The sequence below is a fragment of the Amphimedon queenslandica genome, unplaced genomic scaffold (genome assembly GCF_000090795.2).
Source record: "Amphimedon queenslandica unplaced genomic scaffold, v1.1 AMPQUscaffold_12694, whole genome shotgun sequence".
Classification (NCBI taxonomy): domain Eukaryota; kingdom Metazoa; phylum Porifera; class Demospongiae; order Haplosclerida; family Niphatidae; genus Amphimedon; species Amphimedon queenslandica.
The window spans coordinates 21,508-33,159 of NW_003547070.1; the positions used below are offsets into that span (position 1 = coordinate 21,508).

The 11,652-nt window shown below is 32.5% G+C and overlaps 2 protein-coding genes across 3 annotated transcripts in view; both read left to right on the plus strand.

Moving 5' to 3' along the window:
• LOC105314659 (chromodomain-helicase-DNA-binding protein 1-like) overlaps window positions 1-2,639 on the plus strand; it is a 4,480-nt gene extending 1,841 nt beyond the window's left edge. Inside the window, exons 3-9 of one of the 2 annotated variants that reach the window (XM_020003284.1) lie at window positions 1,274-1,504; window positions 1,634-1,732; window positions 1,785-1,855; window positions 1,943-2,048; window positions 2,168-2,263; window positions 2,372-2,439; window positions 2,485-2,639. In XM_020003284.1, the coding sequence (XP_019858843.1) occupies window positions 1,297-1,504; window positions 1,634-1,732; window positions 1,785-1,855; window positions 1,943-2,048; window positions 2,168-2,223 (540 nt within the window). In that variant the 5' untranslated portion in view covers window positions 1,274-1,296 and the 3' untranslated portion in view covers window positions 2,224-2,263; window positions 2,372-2,439; window positions 2,485-2,639. The remainder of the gene's footprint in view (window positions 1-1,273; window positions 1,505-1,633; window positions 1,733-1,784; window positions 1,856-1,942; window positions 2,049-2,167; window positions 2,264-2,371; window positions 2,440-2,484) is intronic. The other variant, XM_020003285.1, reaches the window with a different exon arrangement.
• A 291-nt stretch (window positions 2,640-2,930) lies between these two features.
• Window positions 2,931-8,146, plus strand: LOC109587067 (uncharacterized). Its single transcript, XM_020003286.1, has 12 exons — window positions 2,931-2,985; window positions 3,051-3,338; window positions 3,403-3,681; window positions 3,739-3,807; window positions 4,290-4,358; window positions 4,412-5,079; window positions 5,132-5,213; window positions 5,339-5,428; window positions 5,795-5,884; window positions 6,496-6,600; window positions 6,648-7,043; window positions 7,488-8,146. The coding sequence occupies exons 1-12, from the start codon at window positions 2,973-2,975 to the stop codon at window positions 8,096-8,098; spliced, it is 2,760 nt and encodes a 919-aa protein (XP_019858845.1). The 5' UTR covers window positions 2,931-2,972; the 3' UTR covers window positions 8,099-8,146.
• Window positions 8,147-11,652: the final 3,506 nt, after the last annotated feature.

Below are 11,652 nucleotides of genomic sequence, written 5' to 3' on the forward strand. Positions count from 1 at the left end.
GATCTATTCTTTGCAACGAAACCTTCCATTTGCTTTCTATTTTTATATTGTTTCTTATTTTTTCCTTTAGATTTGGCCCCAGTTAAATTACTTTTCCTTTTTCTACTTCCCTTTCTTACAACTAACACTGAAACAATTATACTTAGGACTAAAACTACAAACAAGTACAATAACATTAAGTATGGAAGAAACATGTAGGTACTAAAATCAGTACTACAGATAAATAGCATTGTAAACACAACACTTATCTTTTTTATCCAATAAGGCACTGACAGTACTATCTAGATATTATATATGAAGTGTATACTATGTCCCAACTGAGTTTGGACCAAGAAAAACTGGAATAACTTTTTATAGGAATGTGGGATAAGAATGAGACTTTCACAGGTTCTTAGTCGCCCAATGCCGCTTCAGGATCTCAGGTCTTGGGTCTCTCAGCCCTTGGGAACCCTGAGAACCGGGTTCTCCCTATAAACCCAATGGCATACCAAAGCTAACCGCAATGACGTTCTATGATGTCATAGTTTACATAAGCACATGTGGTGTAGCGCCCAAACTGATAATTCTTCTTTTAAAAAGCTAATAGAGCGAGATCTTCTGATAATGATGGCCTTTATGAAGACTAGGTGACTCCAGTAGCTATTGTACTGCTTATCTGGAAGAACAAGACTATTTTAAGAGTGAAACAACACAGCCGAAATATCGGCCATGTCTCTATGAATATCATTATAAGACGTCATTAGTGACGTAGATACATTTTTCAAATTCCAATGCAGCTGCTTCCACTTCCGGTCCATTCTCAGTTGGGACATAGTATAGTTTATACATGTCATGTGTGTATTGGAAAATGTAGTAACATTTATTTACATGTAGCTATGAATTATAGTCTCTGGCCCAATTATTAAATTAGAGCCTAATTGTTCCAAGGAAATGTGTCAGTAGAAAATTTTAGTCAAAATGATATTTGTTTTGAAGTCAGTTTTGACAAGAAGCATGGGCTAAACCATGTATTAAGGTTACCACAAAATTAATATTACTTACCCTTACTAAAAATTTAGGACTGACTTAAAATGGATAAATTTTAAATGTTAAATTGTCACAAATCAGTCAAAAACAAAGTTTGCATGAATTAATTTTTTTATTGCATTTTTTCTGAATGTAACTTTTAATAGCTGATTTGTAAAAATGTACAAATACAGTTAATTACAACAGTTCTATTACTGAATGTACTTGTACATGCATATAAGCACTAAATTCTTATACTTCTTATAAGTTAAGATTAAGAGACAAAAACTAATGGAGGAAGAAAAGAAAAGACAGAAAGAAGAGAAGGAAAGAAAGAAGCAGGAATGGTGGAAAGAACACAACTACTCATCATTAAAGATAAAAGAAGAGGAAGAGGAGGAGGAAGAGAGAGAGGAGAGGGAAATACAGTATCTCATTGGTGACGTGACACAACCACAGAACACATCAACTAATGATGCTATTATTGTACACTGTGTAGGTAAGGAATATCATATTATTGGTATGAGACCCTCTTTATGGTAGTGCATAGTGTTAGTATCATAATATTTTATATTAAATTCATTCTGTGCATAATATTATGCTTTCAATTACATGTACATGCATGTAGATGATTCTGGACGGTGGGGGCGTGGTGGTTTATTTTCAGCTATATCAACACGCTCAATGCAACCAGAGACCTACTATAAGAAAGCAAGTAAAATGAGAGGTACTGTGTAATGATGGTCAGTTACATTATGACACCGATGTAATGATTATAGATTTGTCCTTGAGTGATGTGCATGTAATACCAGTTGATGATATCATGAGTAGAGATCAAGGCAGAGATATGGTATGTATACATGTACATGTACATATACTGTAGTCATTATACGTTTTATTGTACTATTTTGTTGATTTATGTCTTCATTAATTTTAGTTGGCACTAATTGTTGCCCAGTCAATGGATTCTAGTGGTAGCCTGTCAGGGATTAAGTTACCTTCTCTCAGTATTGGCTTACAAAGAATAGCATTAAGACTAAATGGTAGCACCTAGTAATTGTATGATCTTTTTATTTCCTTGTCATTTCTCTCTTTTTCTCCCTCTTTCCCTGTCCCAACTGTCTCTTTTTTCTCTCTCTCTCTTCTTTCCTTTTCTCTATAGCATCAGTTCATTTCACTCTACTCCTCATTTCAATTGGTATGGTACTGAGAGATTAATCAGAAAACATCTCTCAAGCAAAGGAATACCAACATTCATGTATCTCAGAAATGCACAAACCACTTACTACATGTATAAACTATATTGTACATGTACATGTAGGAAAGCGCCCTTCACAATATTTTTCTCCTTAATATTATTCAACAGTTATTATTTTTGACGTCATGGGCACCACAAAACTGTACCAAGAGTTAGCCCTGAACTTCGTATTAAAGGTTAGGAGACACCTTCATCAATTTGTCATTATTGTAATCTTTTAGTAGTGGATCCATTACCTGATATATTTACGGATATCAGTGTCTGTTTCTATGGAATTGATCAGAGTACCAGACGCACCCTATCCTGTTATATGATATGATAGCATATCCTAATTCTACATGCATAGATTTAATGTTATATTAATAATAATGTATAATCCTTATCTTATCCATACTTATAATGGTGATGTAGACTGTAGAGGAGGGCTCCAGTGCTCCACTGATAAAACAACACACATTATTGTTCCTGGCTTGGAGGGAAACAAGTTACCATGGAATGCACAAGGCCACAGTAGTATCATTAAAATGGCTGGAAGACAGTTTACATGAAGGACATCTTCTACAAACAGAGAAATATTTAATACATCATTAAAAAAACATAAGCGGTGTGGCTATTAAAATTAATATTTAATTTTGAATGTGGTTCTTTATGCTCACGTGGTTACTGAGTAGATAGCCATAGCCAAGATTCTTGTTTGAGCTTCTTTGAAATGGCCCCATTAGGTGAGTATAAAAATTAATGTTATTGTAGCTACATTATGATTATATTAATCTATTTTCTTGTACAGATATTAGCAAGTTAAGGTTTGTTTTACAAGTCTTGAGGCATTACAAGTTTCCTGAAGCAAGATGGTTTGACTTTGGGCTCAATCTTGGTCTACTTCATCCTACACTGGAAGCTATTGAGTCAGCTCATAGAGGCAACCCTTCACGCTGCCTGATGGAGTGTTTAACCAAGTGGTTGACTAAAGCTGATGATAATGTCACCACTGTTGGTCCTATTATCTGGCAAACACTGGCCAATGCTCTTAGAGAAATGGACGTAAAATCTATTTCTACTGATATTCGTAAAACAAGTAATAATGGTATATATACCGGTATATTACCATTATAATAATACTTTGTCTGTATTTTTATTAGTGGCAGATCCTGTCAGTGAGATATTACAGTGTTATATTGGTAGACTAGCTCAAGTTGTTCTTACTGAGGAATCAGTTGATCTCTTACATACAGAGGGATTGATATCTAAGGATACATTAACAGAAGTGAAGAGTTGCGGCTGTTCATTGGTAGGAGATCCAATGTTACTAATATTAAGTGCTGTAGCTGAAGATCATAGCAAGTTACGTACCCTGACAAGCATTCTAATGAAATCAAAGGAAGCAGTGTCTTTAGCTAGTGATATAATAATGGAATATGGTAAATGAATAGTTTTTATGAATGCACTTAAATTATTTATAATTCTAATAAAAATAGGAAAGTCATTTCCTTTAGCAGTAACAGTGATGCCATCTTGTCAGCAAGCAAGTACTTCAACATCTTTAAGTAATTATAGCATACATAAATCATACATTTGAGTGGGTATTAATTGCGCTCTTAAATTTTATCATTTTCAAGGGGACCCTGATTTAGCAAAATGTAATAATTAGCAAAAATAGGAAGAAAATCAATGGTGAAACTCCCATTTAATAACATAACACTACTCAAGAAGCCCAATCTATCCATTTAAGAGTGGAACACTTAATAGGATCACACTATCTATTGTTATCTTTTTATAGATCTTGCCTTTCTAGTATAGATCTACCGGTACTTGTTTACACAAAATCTTGTGTAATTTTGTCTATTTTGTGTACCGGTACTTGTTTCCTATTATACTTTACTTGTTTACACAAGTACAGTATAACTATTATTAGCACTGAGCTGGTTGAATGCCTTTGATTAAGTACACTTGCTAAAATCTCTAAAATTAAGTGTCGTGATTAATACCCGCTGTAAGGCATATTTATTCATTATTATAATAAATACAGGATCTGGACAATTACAAGATAGTAGTAGCGAGACTCAAGTAACTACCAATACTGATGCTATTCCACAAGGTTAGTAACATTAATTATAATGCCCAGTTCAAAGTCATTACACTATATTATAGGTGTAGTAGAGGCCATAGTGCATCCTGGCTATAAAGCTGAGTTTGATAGAATGGGTGATATACTTGGTACACTTATTCACAATGTTGTTCCTCTTATTGAAGCAGCCATACCCTCTGTCAATGATTTGAAGACCTACCTTGGAAGGTGTCGTCGAGATTTAAAACCTCAATTGAAAAATGCCAATAGCTTTGATGATGTAATGGACGTGATTGAGGATGAGTGTTCTATCACTAACGTTGCTCTATTGGAGACTATAGTGAACAAATACTCAATACAAGATGCTGGAGACATGATATTAGCTTATCAGACACACCTGGATGAATTCTGTGAGAACAAATTAACAATGTTTTGTAATTGTCAGCTTAAGAGATTATCATCTTCTCTCCTCACTTGTGAGACAATCAAGTTTATTCTGAAATGGAATCCAAGTGAGCATTCTCTCTCCAGTATCAGAGCCCTCCTATGGAAAACGTTCAAGGATAATCAAGTAGAGGTGGTAGTGATCAAGGAAGGGAACTCCATCATTGTTACTTGTTATGCTCCTCATTATCTGATGGAGAGTTTACTAGTGACAGCTAGAGATAATGTTGATATGCTAAAGGAGATGGGATTGATTAGTTTAACTATTGGTTACTATACTGTGTATGATGAACATGCAATTGATGAGGTTAGTGAATGTATGTGTATATAAATTAATAGTATACTTTAATATTTGATAGGAGGTGAAGAGTCTAATGAAGAAACTGGAGATGGTAGAGAGTGAAAGAGATGATTTACTTGAGGAGAATGCTAAATTGAAAGGTACATAAATTATATACTAATCATTAATGTCTTGAAAAAAGGATACTAATTATTGCCATGTGAATGACTTCTGGATAAACTCATCATGTAATTGAATTTTTGTTTATCTCATTTTTATTATATAGAGTCTAGTAAGGAAGGTAGTAAAAAGAAGATGTCAAAAGCAATGCAGATAGAAGTAGATCATTCACCATCATCTCTTCAAAGCAAAACAGGTATGTACAAATGTACTAGTACTGCATAATTATAATTACAATACATTACACAGCTGCATTTTACATTAATTTGATATAATTAGGAGTGTGAAAACTAGTAAATCAATTTTAATGCTGTTTGTGTGATGTAATGTTGTGGTTTTGTGCATTACTAACATTGTGGTTTCTGTTTCATGCATGCTTAGTTCTAGTAAGTTCTGTACTATTTTGATATGCACACATGCACATACTTAATTCAATGCTTAATTTGCTTTTTGTTTTATTTTGGCCTGTCTTGTTCTTTATTTATCTCTTCTTAATGAGTTATGTTGGTTCCTTCTCCTTCTAATACCTTCTTTGTTTTTGATTGATTTCCTTATTATTTAGAGTTTGAGAAGGAAGACAGTAAAAAGAAGATGACAAAAGCAATGCAAATGGAAATAGATCATTTACGATCATCTCTTCAAAGCAAAACAGGTGTGCACATATGGTTTAAAATTTTAGAAATTTAAATTCTTTAAAGATTCACAAAAAAACTTTTAATAATACAAGCTAAGTGACAAATTGCAGAAATTTAATGAATTTTGGAAAAATTTATGAAATGTACAGTTGTGCCATATGATGTAATGGCATTATGCATACAGTACATGCTTACTCATGGTGTAGTCATGTATATACCGTATAGTAGGAAATTTTAGAGGGAGTAACATTTGGCAAATTGCTGAATTTTGGGTGATTGGCACATTTTAATTTGGCGAATTTGTGGTCATGTTCCATTGAGCATACGCATAATTGCTGTTAATGGCGGATTTTTATTTTGGTGAATGGCTATCAAAACGCAAATTCACCAAATGTAATTCCCTTCAGAATTATCTGCTATACTGTGAATTGCTCATTTGTATCGTTTAATATTGAATTATCATAGCATGCATCTGCAGATTTAATTTTTGTTACCATTATAGCTAGAACTATTTACTGGAATTTAATTTTGCAGATTGCTAAGTAAAAAACGCACAATTTGCATGGGTGCATCAACTACTCACAATTACACTAGCAAATTTAAATTCCCCACATTATTATTATGATAGGAATAGAGGAAACATTAATTGAAAGAGAGAAGGAGATAGAGCTGTTACAGGAAAAGATATCACTAATGAATGTACAACAACTGAAAGAAACTTCAATTACTCTTCGTATGTATTACATTATATTAGCATAATGACTAGTACTGGTATTTTAGGAAAGGATCAGTCCACACAATCAATGGATCCACCAAAAGGACCAGTTTATGTAGCAAAGTTTGACTATGAGCAAAGGGAAGCTACTCAACTTTCATTCAAGGAAGGAGAGAAACTTGAGATCAAGGAAGAGCGTACTAATGGATGGTGGCTAGCAAAATCATTAGATACTGAACAAGAGGGAAGAGTTCATATTGATCATATAAGAAAAGATGAAGAGAATGAACTATCAACATTGGAATCACTTGAACTATTTCATTATGCAATGACAGAGAATGTTGACATACCTAAAATCAAGGAAATTAAGATGAGAAGTGACGTTGAGAGGGCAAGTCTCTTTTTATCATTAATTAAACAAGATTCAGTTCTGCTAAATCAACTTAGAGAAAAAGAACATGGTAAGATATAATAATAGCATTTGGAAGATTTTTAATGTTAGCATATTTATTCTTATACAAACAGCTTGATTGCTTTGAGTATGTACATTGCCATGTACATGTATATACACTCAGTTTTTAATTCTGCAATATTTTTTATGCGGGAAAAATTATTAATAGTTAGTTTAATAATTAATAGATCAGGTGGCATATTGTGTTTTGCTGAAATTTACATGTAATTTTCCTTTTTAATTTAGATTATTATAGCTTTTTTGGGAATGTACATAGCCAAATACTACTTAAAATAATTGCAAGAAATATCAAGTGGTAAAATTATGCATCTAACACTGTTTATAAAAATTAAGCCAAAAATATCTATAATTAATTTGTTTTGAAAATTCAGTAGGCATTGTTAAAATTTATTTTATAGCTCAATAATTATTTATAACTTTCTTGTGTATTCAGGAAAGCCTAAAGCAATTAGGTGGTATGATGATGGTGTTCAACTGACCTCTCCATCTTTAATACAATGTCAAGAAGTAGTTTCTTTATTAACATACAAGCATACAAACATTAACATCATCAAATCATCTCCTGACATTGTGCTTAACCTGTTGCCAGTTTTGTTACAAAATGAAAAGGTGATGTACTTCAAAATACAAGACACTCAACTAACGCAGGACTGCGTCTCATCATTATGTAACTTACTGGCTAATAATAAATCATTAGAAGAAATACATCTTACGAACTGTTCCATTGATGACAAAGCAGTTGCTGATGTTACAAGTGTACTAAAAACACACAATAACACACTTAAAAGATTATCCTTTTTAAATAATCCTCTTATTAGTTCTTTTAGTGCTCAGTCTCTTTCTGAACTAATTACCAAAAATTCAACAATAACTGAACTATCAATAAGAGGCACCTCAATATCATCTGATGGAATACTACTAATTCTTTCTATATTATCAATTAATGAGAATTTAGTAAAGCTATACTTAGATATGAAGCACCAAGACACATGCACAGAATACCATGATTATGATATTGTAAAAGATAGATTAATATTTGTGTAATTAATTGTATTATGTTATTTTATTTAAACACGAAATATTTTACGAAGTGATTAATGATAACTGTATAAAGAGGGAGGAAGAGGAGAAGAAAGATGGAGTTATAACATTATTAACTGCATGATTGATGCTGTGCTTTTACTGTCTACAAAGTTTTTAGCGAGTGGCAAAAACAAAATAGATTGACTATTTAAAAAGAAGAGAAAAAGGCAATAAATAATGCAAGAGTGGATAATCATAATAATAACAGTATTACTGAAATTATAAAATAATTATAGTGTAGACCTATAGCCTTTGTAATAAAAACACCTTTATAGCAAAGACACCTTTATAATGAGGAGATTTTGTAATGTCTCAATTGGTACAAACCTATACAAAATGATGAGTTTATGTAGATACAGTCAATGACTTAACAGCTTACTGAATAGTCTTAGTATCTTTAATCAAAACCAATAAATGAATAAACAAGGGAGAGAGAGAAAGAACTGAGAGGAACTGTGAGGACTAAGGCTGCGTTTACACTACTCTGGTTTCATTGGAAAACAGAGACTTTTTGTCACGGATACAGCTTTCGTTTACACTAAAACACATGAAAACGCATACTTATCCAGAGACATTTGAAAACAAATACCTAAGTGGATACTTCTGTAAACAAATGATAAGTTCAAATGAAAACACAGCTGGTGGATTAGTGTAAACACCTAAAACCAGTGATAGCAAAAACTATTCAGATTCAGCGGAGAACCTTCTTGTACCAAAGTGTCTTTTATGTAGAGTTATACCATTGTAAATGTTTATATTAATAATGAATGGTGTGATGGATTAAAACTATTGAAGATTAATTATTCTGATAGGTATGTGTTATTAATTATGGGTTGTGTACAAATGTGTTATTATTCTATTATTGGTTGTATATGTGTATCATTATTATTTGAATTATTAGTTGTATATTCATTATCAATTATTAGTGATGTATGTGTTGTGTAATAATAGTGTGTTGTGGTTTGACCTTAGACTAATTTGTGTAACTGCAGGTGATTTATGTGAGGGATCACAGCTCGGGCTTGCTAAGGCTTGCCCAGGTTGTCATCTAACTAGGAACTCTCTATGTCATGTGTTTGTCATGTGTGTGTCATATGCATAACTGATTTTAACTTGTTTGTGTCAAATGTTTTAAAAAATAATATAAAGGTGCCCAACCATTTCTGGTGGGGACAGTTGGTTCTGTGGCCAAAAAGGTTCTTGTAGTTGGCGTAAGCCCATGGGCACATGTAGATTTCTTTAAAATAAGTACATGCTTCATTCTTACTGTCATTTTTTAATCTAAGACCTGTAGAACCTCCTCTTCATGCATGTGAATGTCTGGTACTGATTCTATTAGCATAATTATTGTATTGGTATGTAAATTTAACACTGACTGCAAAACACATGTGCATAATACATGTAGAATAATAAAACCATTGAGGATTCTCAGAAAAATTTCAACAAAAATTAAATATACTGCAATTTAAATATGTGCATGTATTGCATGCATGTAATTATACATGTATAATTATGAAATTTGTAGTTATATGTACATACTTTTATAATAATTAATCCAGTAGTTCAAATCCATATGTTACATTGGAGTCAGAATCACAAGGCCACTGTAAATAAATGAATTAATAAACAAAATAATTAACTTTACATGTAAATTAGAGATGGGCAAATCCAGAAATTTGCATTTGATTCTGATTCCAAATACTTTTGAGACTGGAATCGATGGAATCAAATACTGATTCTGAGTACTACATCTGCGCATGTGTAAAGCCAAATGTTTCAAATGATTCTCACTTCTTTTTTGATACAAATACGATTCCATTCGAAATTGAAGAATCAAATACTCCGGACTTGGAATTGTGCATCACTAATGTAAATATACTGTGCATATTAGGATGAGAATAGCTCAAAACCTTTTAATCAGAATCATCTTGAATTTTCTACATAGCAGAAGGACATTAATACATATCAGAAAATGCAATAAAAGTTTTGAGTGATTTTGGAGCCATTTTTGGAAAAAGTATGGGCTGTATTTTCAGAAATTAGCCAATTTCATAAATGGCCATAACTCAAAAACTTTTAGTCAGCAAAATTTCTACACAGCATAAGAACATCAATGCATATATAAAGGTGTAATATAAATTTAATTGGGGGTAATTTTGGAGCCATTTTTGATGGGCTACAGGGTACTCTTCATTTCAGTTGGTATGGTACTAAGAGATCAATCAGAAAACATCTCTCAAGTAAAGGAATACCAACCTTATATATCTCAGAAATGGACAAACCACTTAATACATGCATAAATTGTATATGTACATACTAAAGGTAAAGAGACCTTTCATCAATTGATCATTATTGTACTAATCTTTTAGTAATGGATCCATTACTTTACATATTTACTGATATCAGTGTCTGTTTCTATGGAATTGATGAGAGTATTAGACTCACTCTATCCCGTTATATAATAACATATCCTATTTCTACACGTATAGACTTTAGTTTTATATTAATAATGACATATAATTCCTTAACTTATCCTTAGTTATAATGGTGATGTAGAGGAGGCCCCCGGCCACTGATAAAGTAACAAACTTTATTGTTCCTGGCTTGGAGGGAAACAAGTTGTCATAGAATACACACAAGGCTACAGTAGTCTCATTGAAATGGTTGGAAGACTTACATGAATGATGAAGGATATCTTTTACAAACTGAGAAATACATTATTTATTTAATATAACTCAGTATATTTAATTTGTTGTGTCTAAAATAATTTTGGCTAGAATAATATTGAATGTTTCAAATTCACTCACACTATATGCAACATGTTGCTAGCAACATTTGTGGCTACTTTGATCTTGTAAGCAACATGTTGCCAGAAATAGAACAGCTATCTATTTCTGGCAACATGTTGTTTCAAAAAGAAAGCAACCACAAAGTTGTTAGCAACATGTTGTCTAGTGTATGTTGGCCAAAGAAACTTGTTGTTGTGTGTTTTGCCAATTCCTTGTGTTTATAGCCGTGATAGTCCTCCTAGGACTTATAGACTTTTCACTTCTACTTATATATTTCAAATGGCCTCAAAAGGACATTTCCCATTAGGTGAGTATAGTACACACATATTGCTACATTTCAGTTTTGTGTACAGATATTAGCAAGTTAAACTTTGTTTTGAAAGTCTTGAGGCATTACAAGTTTCCTGAAGCAAGATGGTTTGAATTTGGGTTAAATTTTGGTCTATCTTATCATACACTGAAAGCAATTGAGTCAGCTAATAAAGGAGATCCTTCAAATTGCCTGATGGAGTGTTTAGCCAAGTGGTTGACTGAAGGCTCTGATCGTACTCTTGTATGGCAGACACTGGCTAATGCACTACGAGAAATGAATGTGTTATCTGTTTCTAATAATATTCGTAAAACAAGTAATAATGTTATTATCATTATATACTTTGTTTATATTTTTATTAGTGGCAGATCCTGTTAGTGAGATATTACAGTGTTATATTGGTAGACTAGCTCAAG

What these genes read in the sequence shown, in the direction of transcription:
- LOC109587067 (XM_020003286.1), top strand. An exon ending in AGAAACTTCAATTACTCTTC is followed by an intron (nt 6,601 to 6,647) that starts GTATGTATTACA and finishes CTGGTATTTTAG; the next exon opens with GAAAGGATCAGTCCACACAA. An exon ending in ACTTAGAGAAAAAGAACATG is followed by an intron (nt 7,044 to 7,487) that starts GTAAGATATAAT and finishes TTGTGTATTCAG; the next exon opens with GAAAGCCTAAAGCAATTAGG.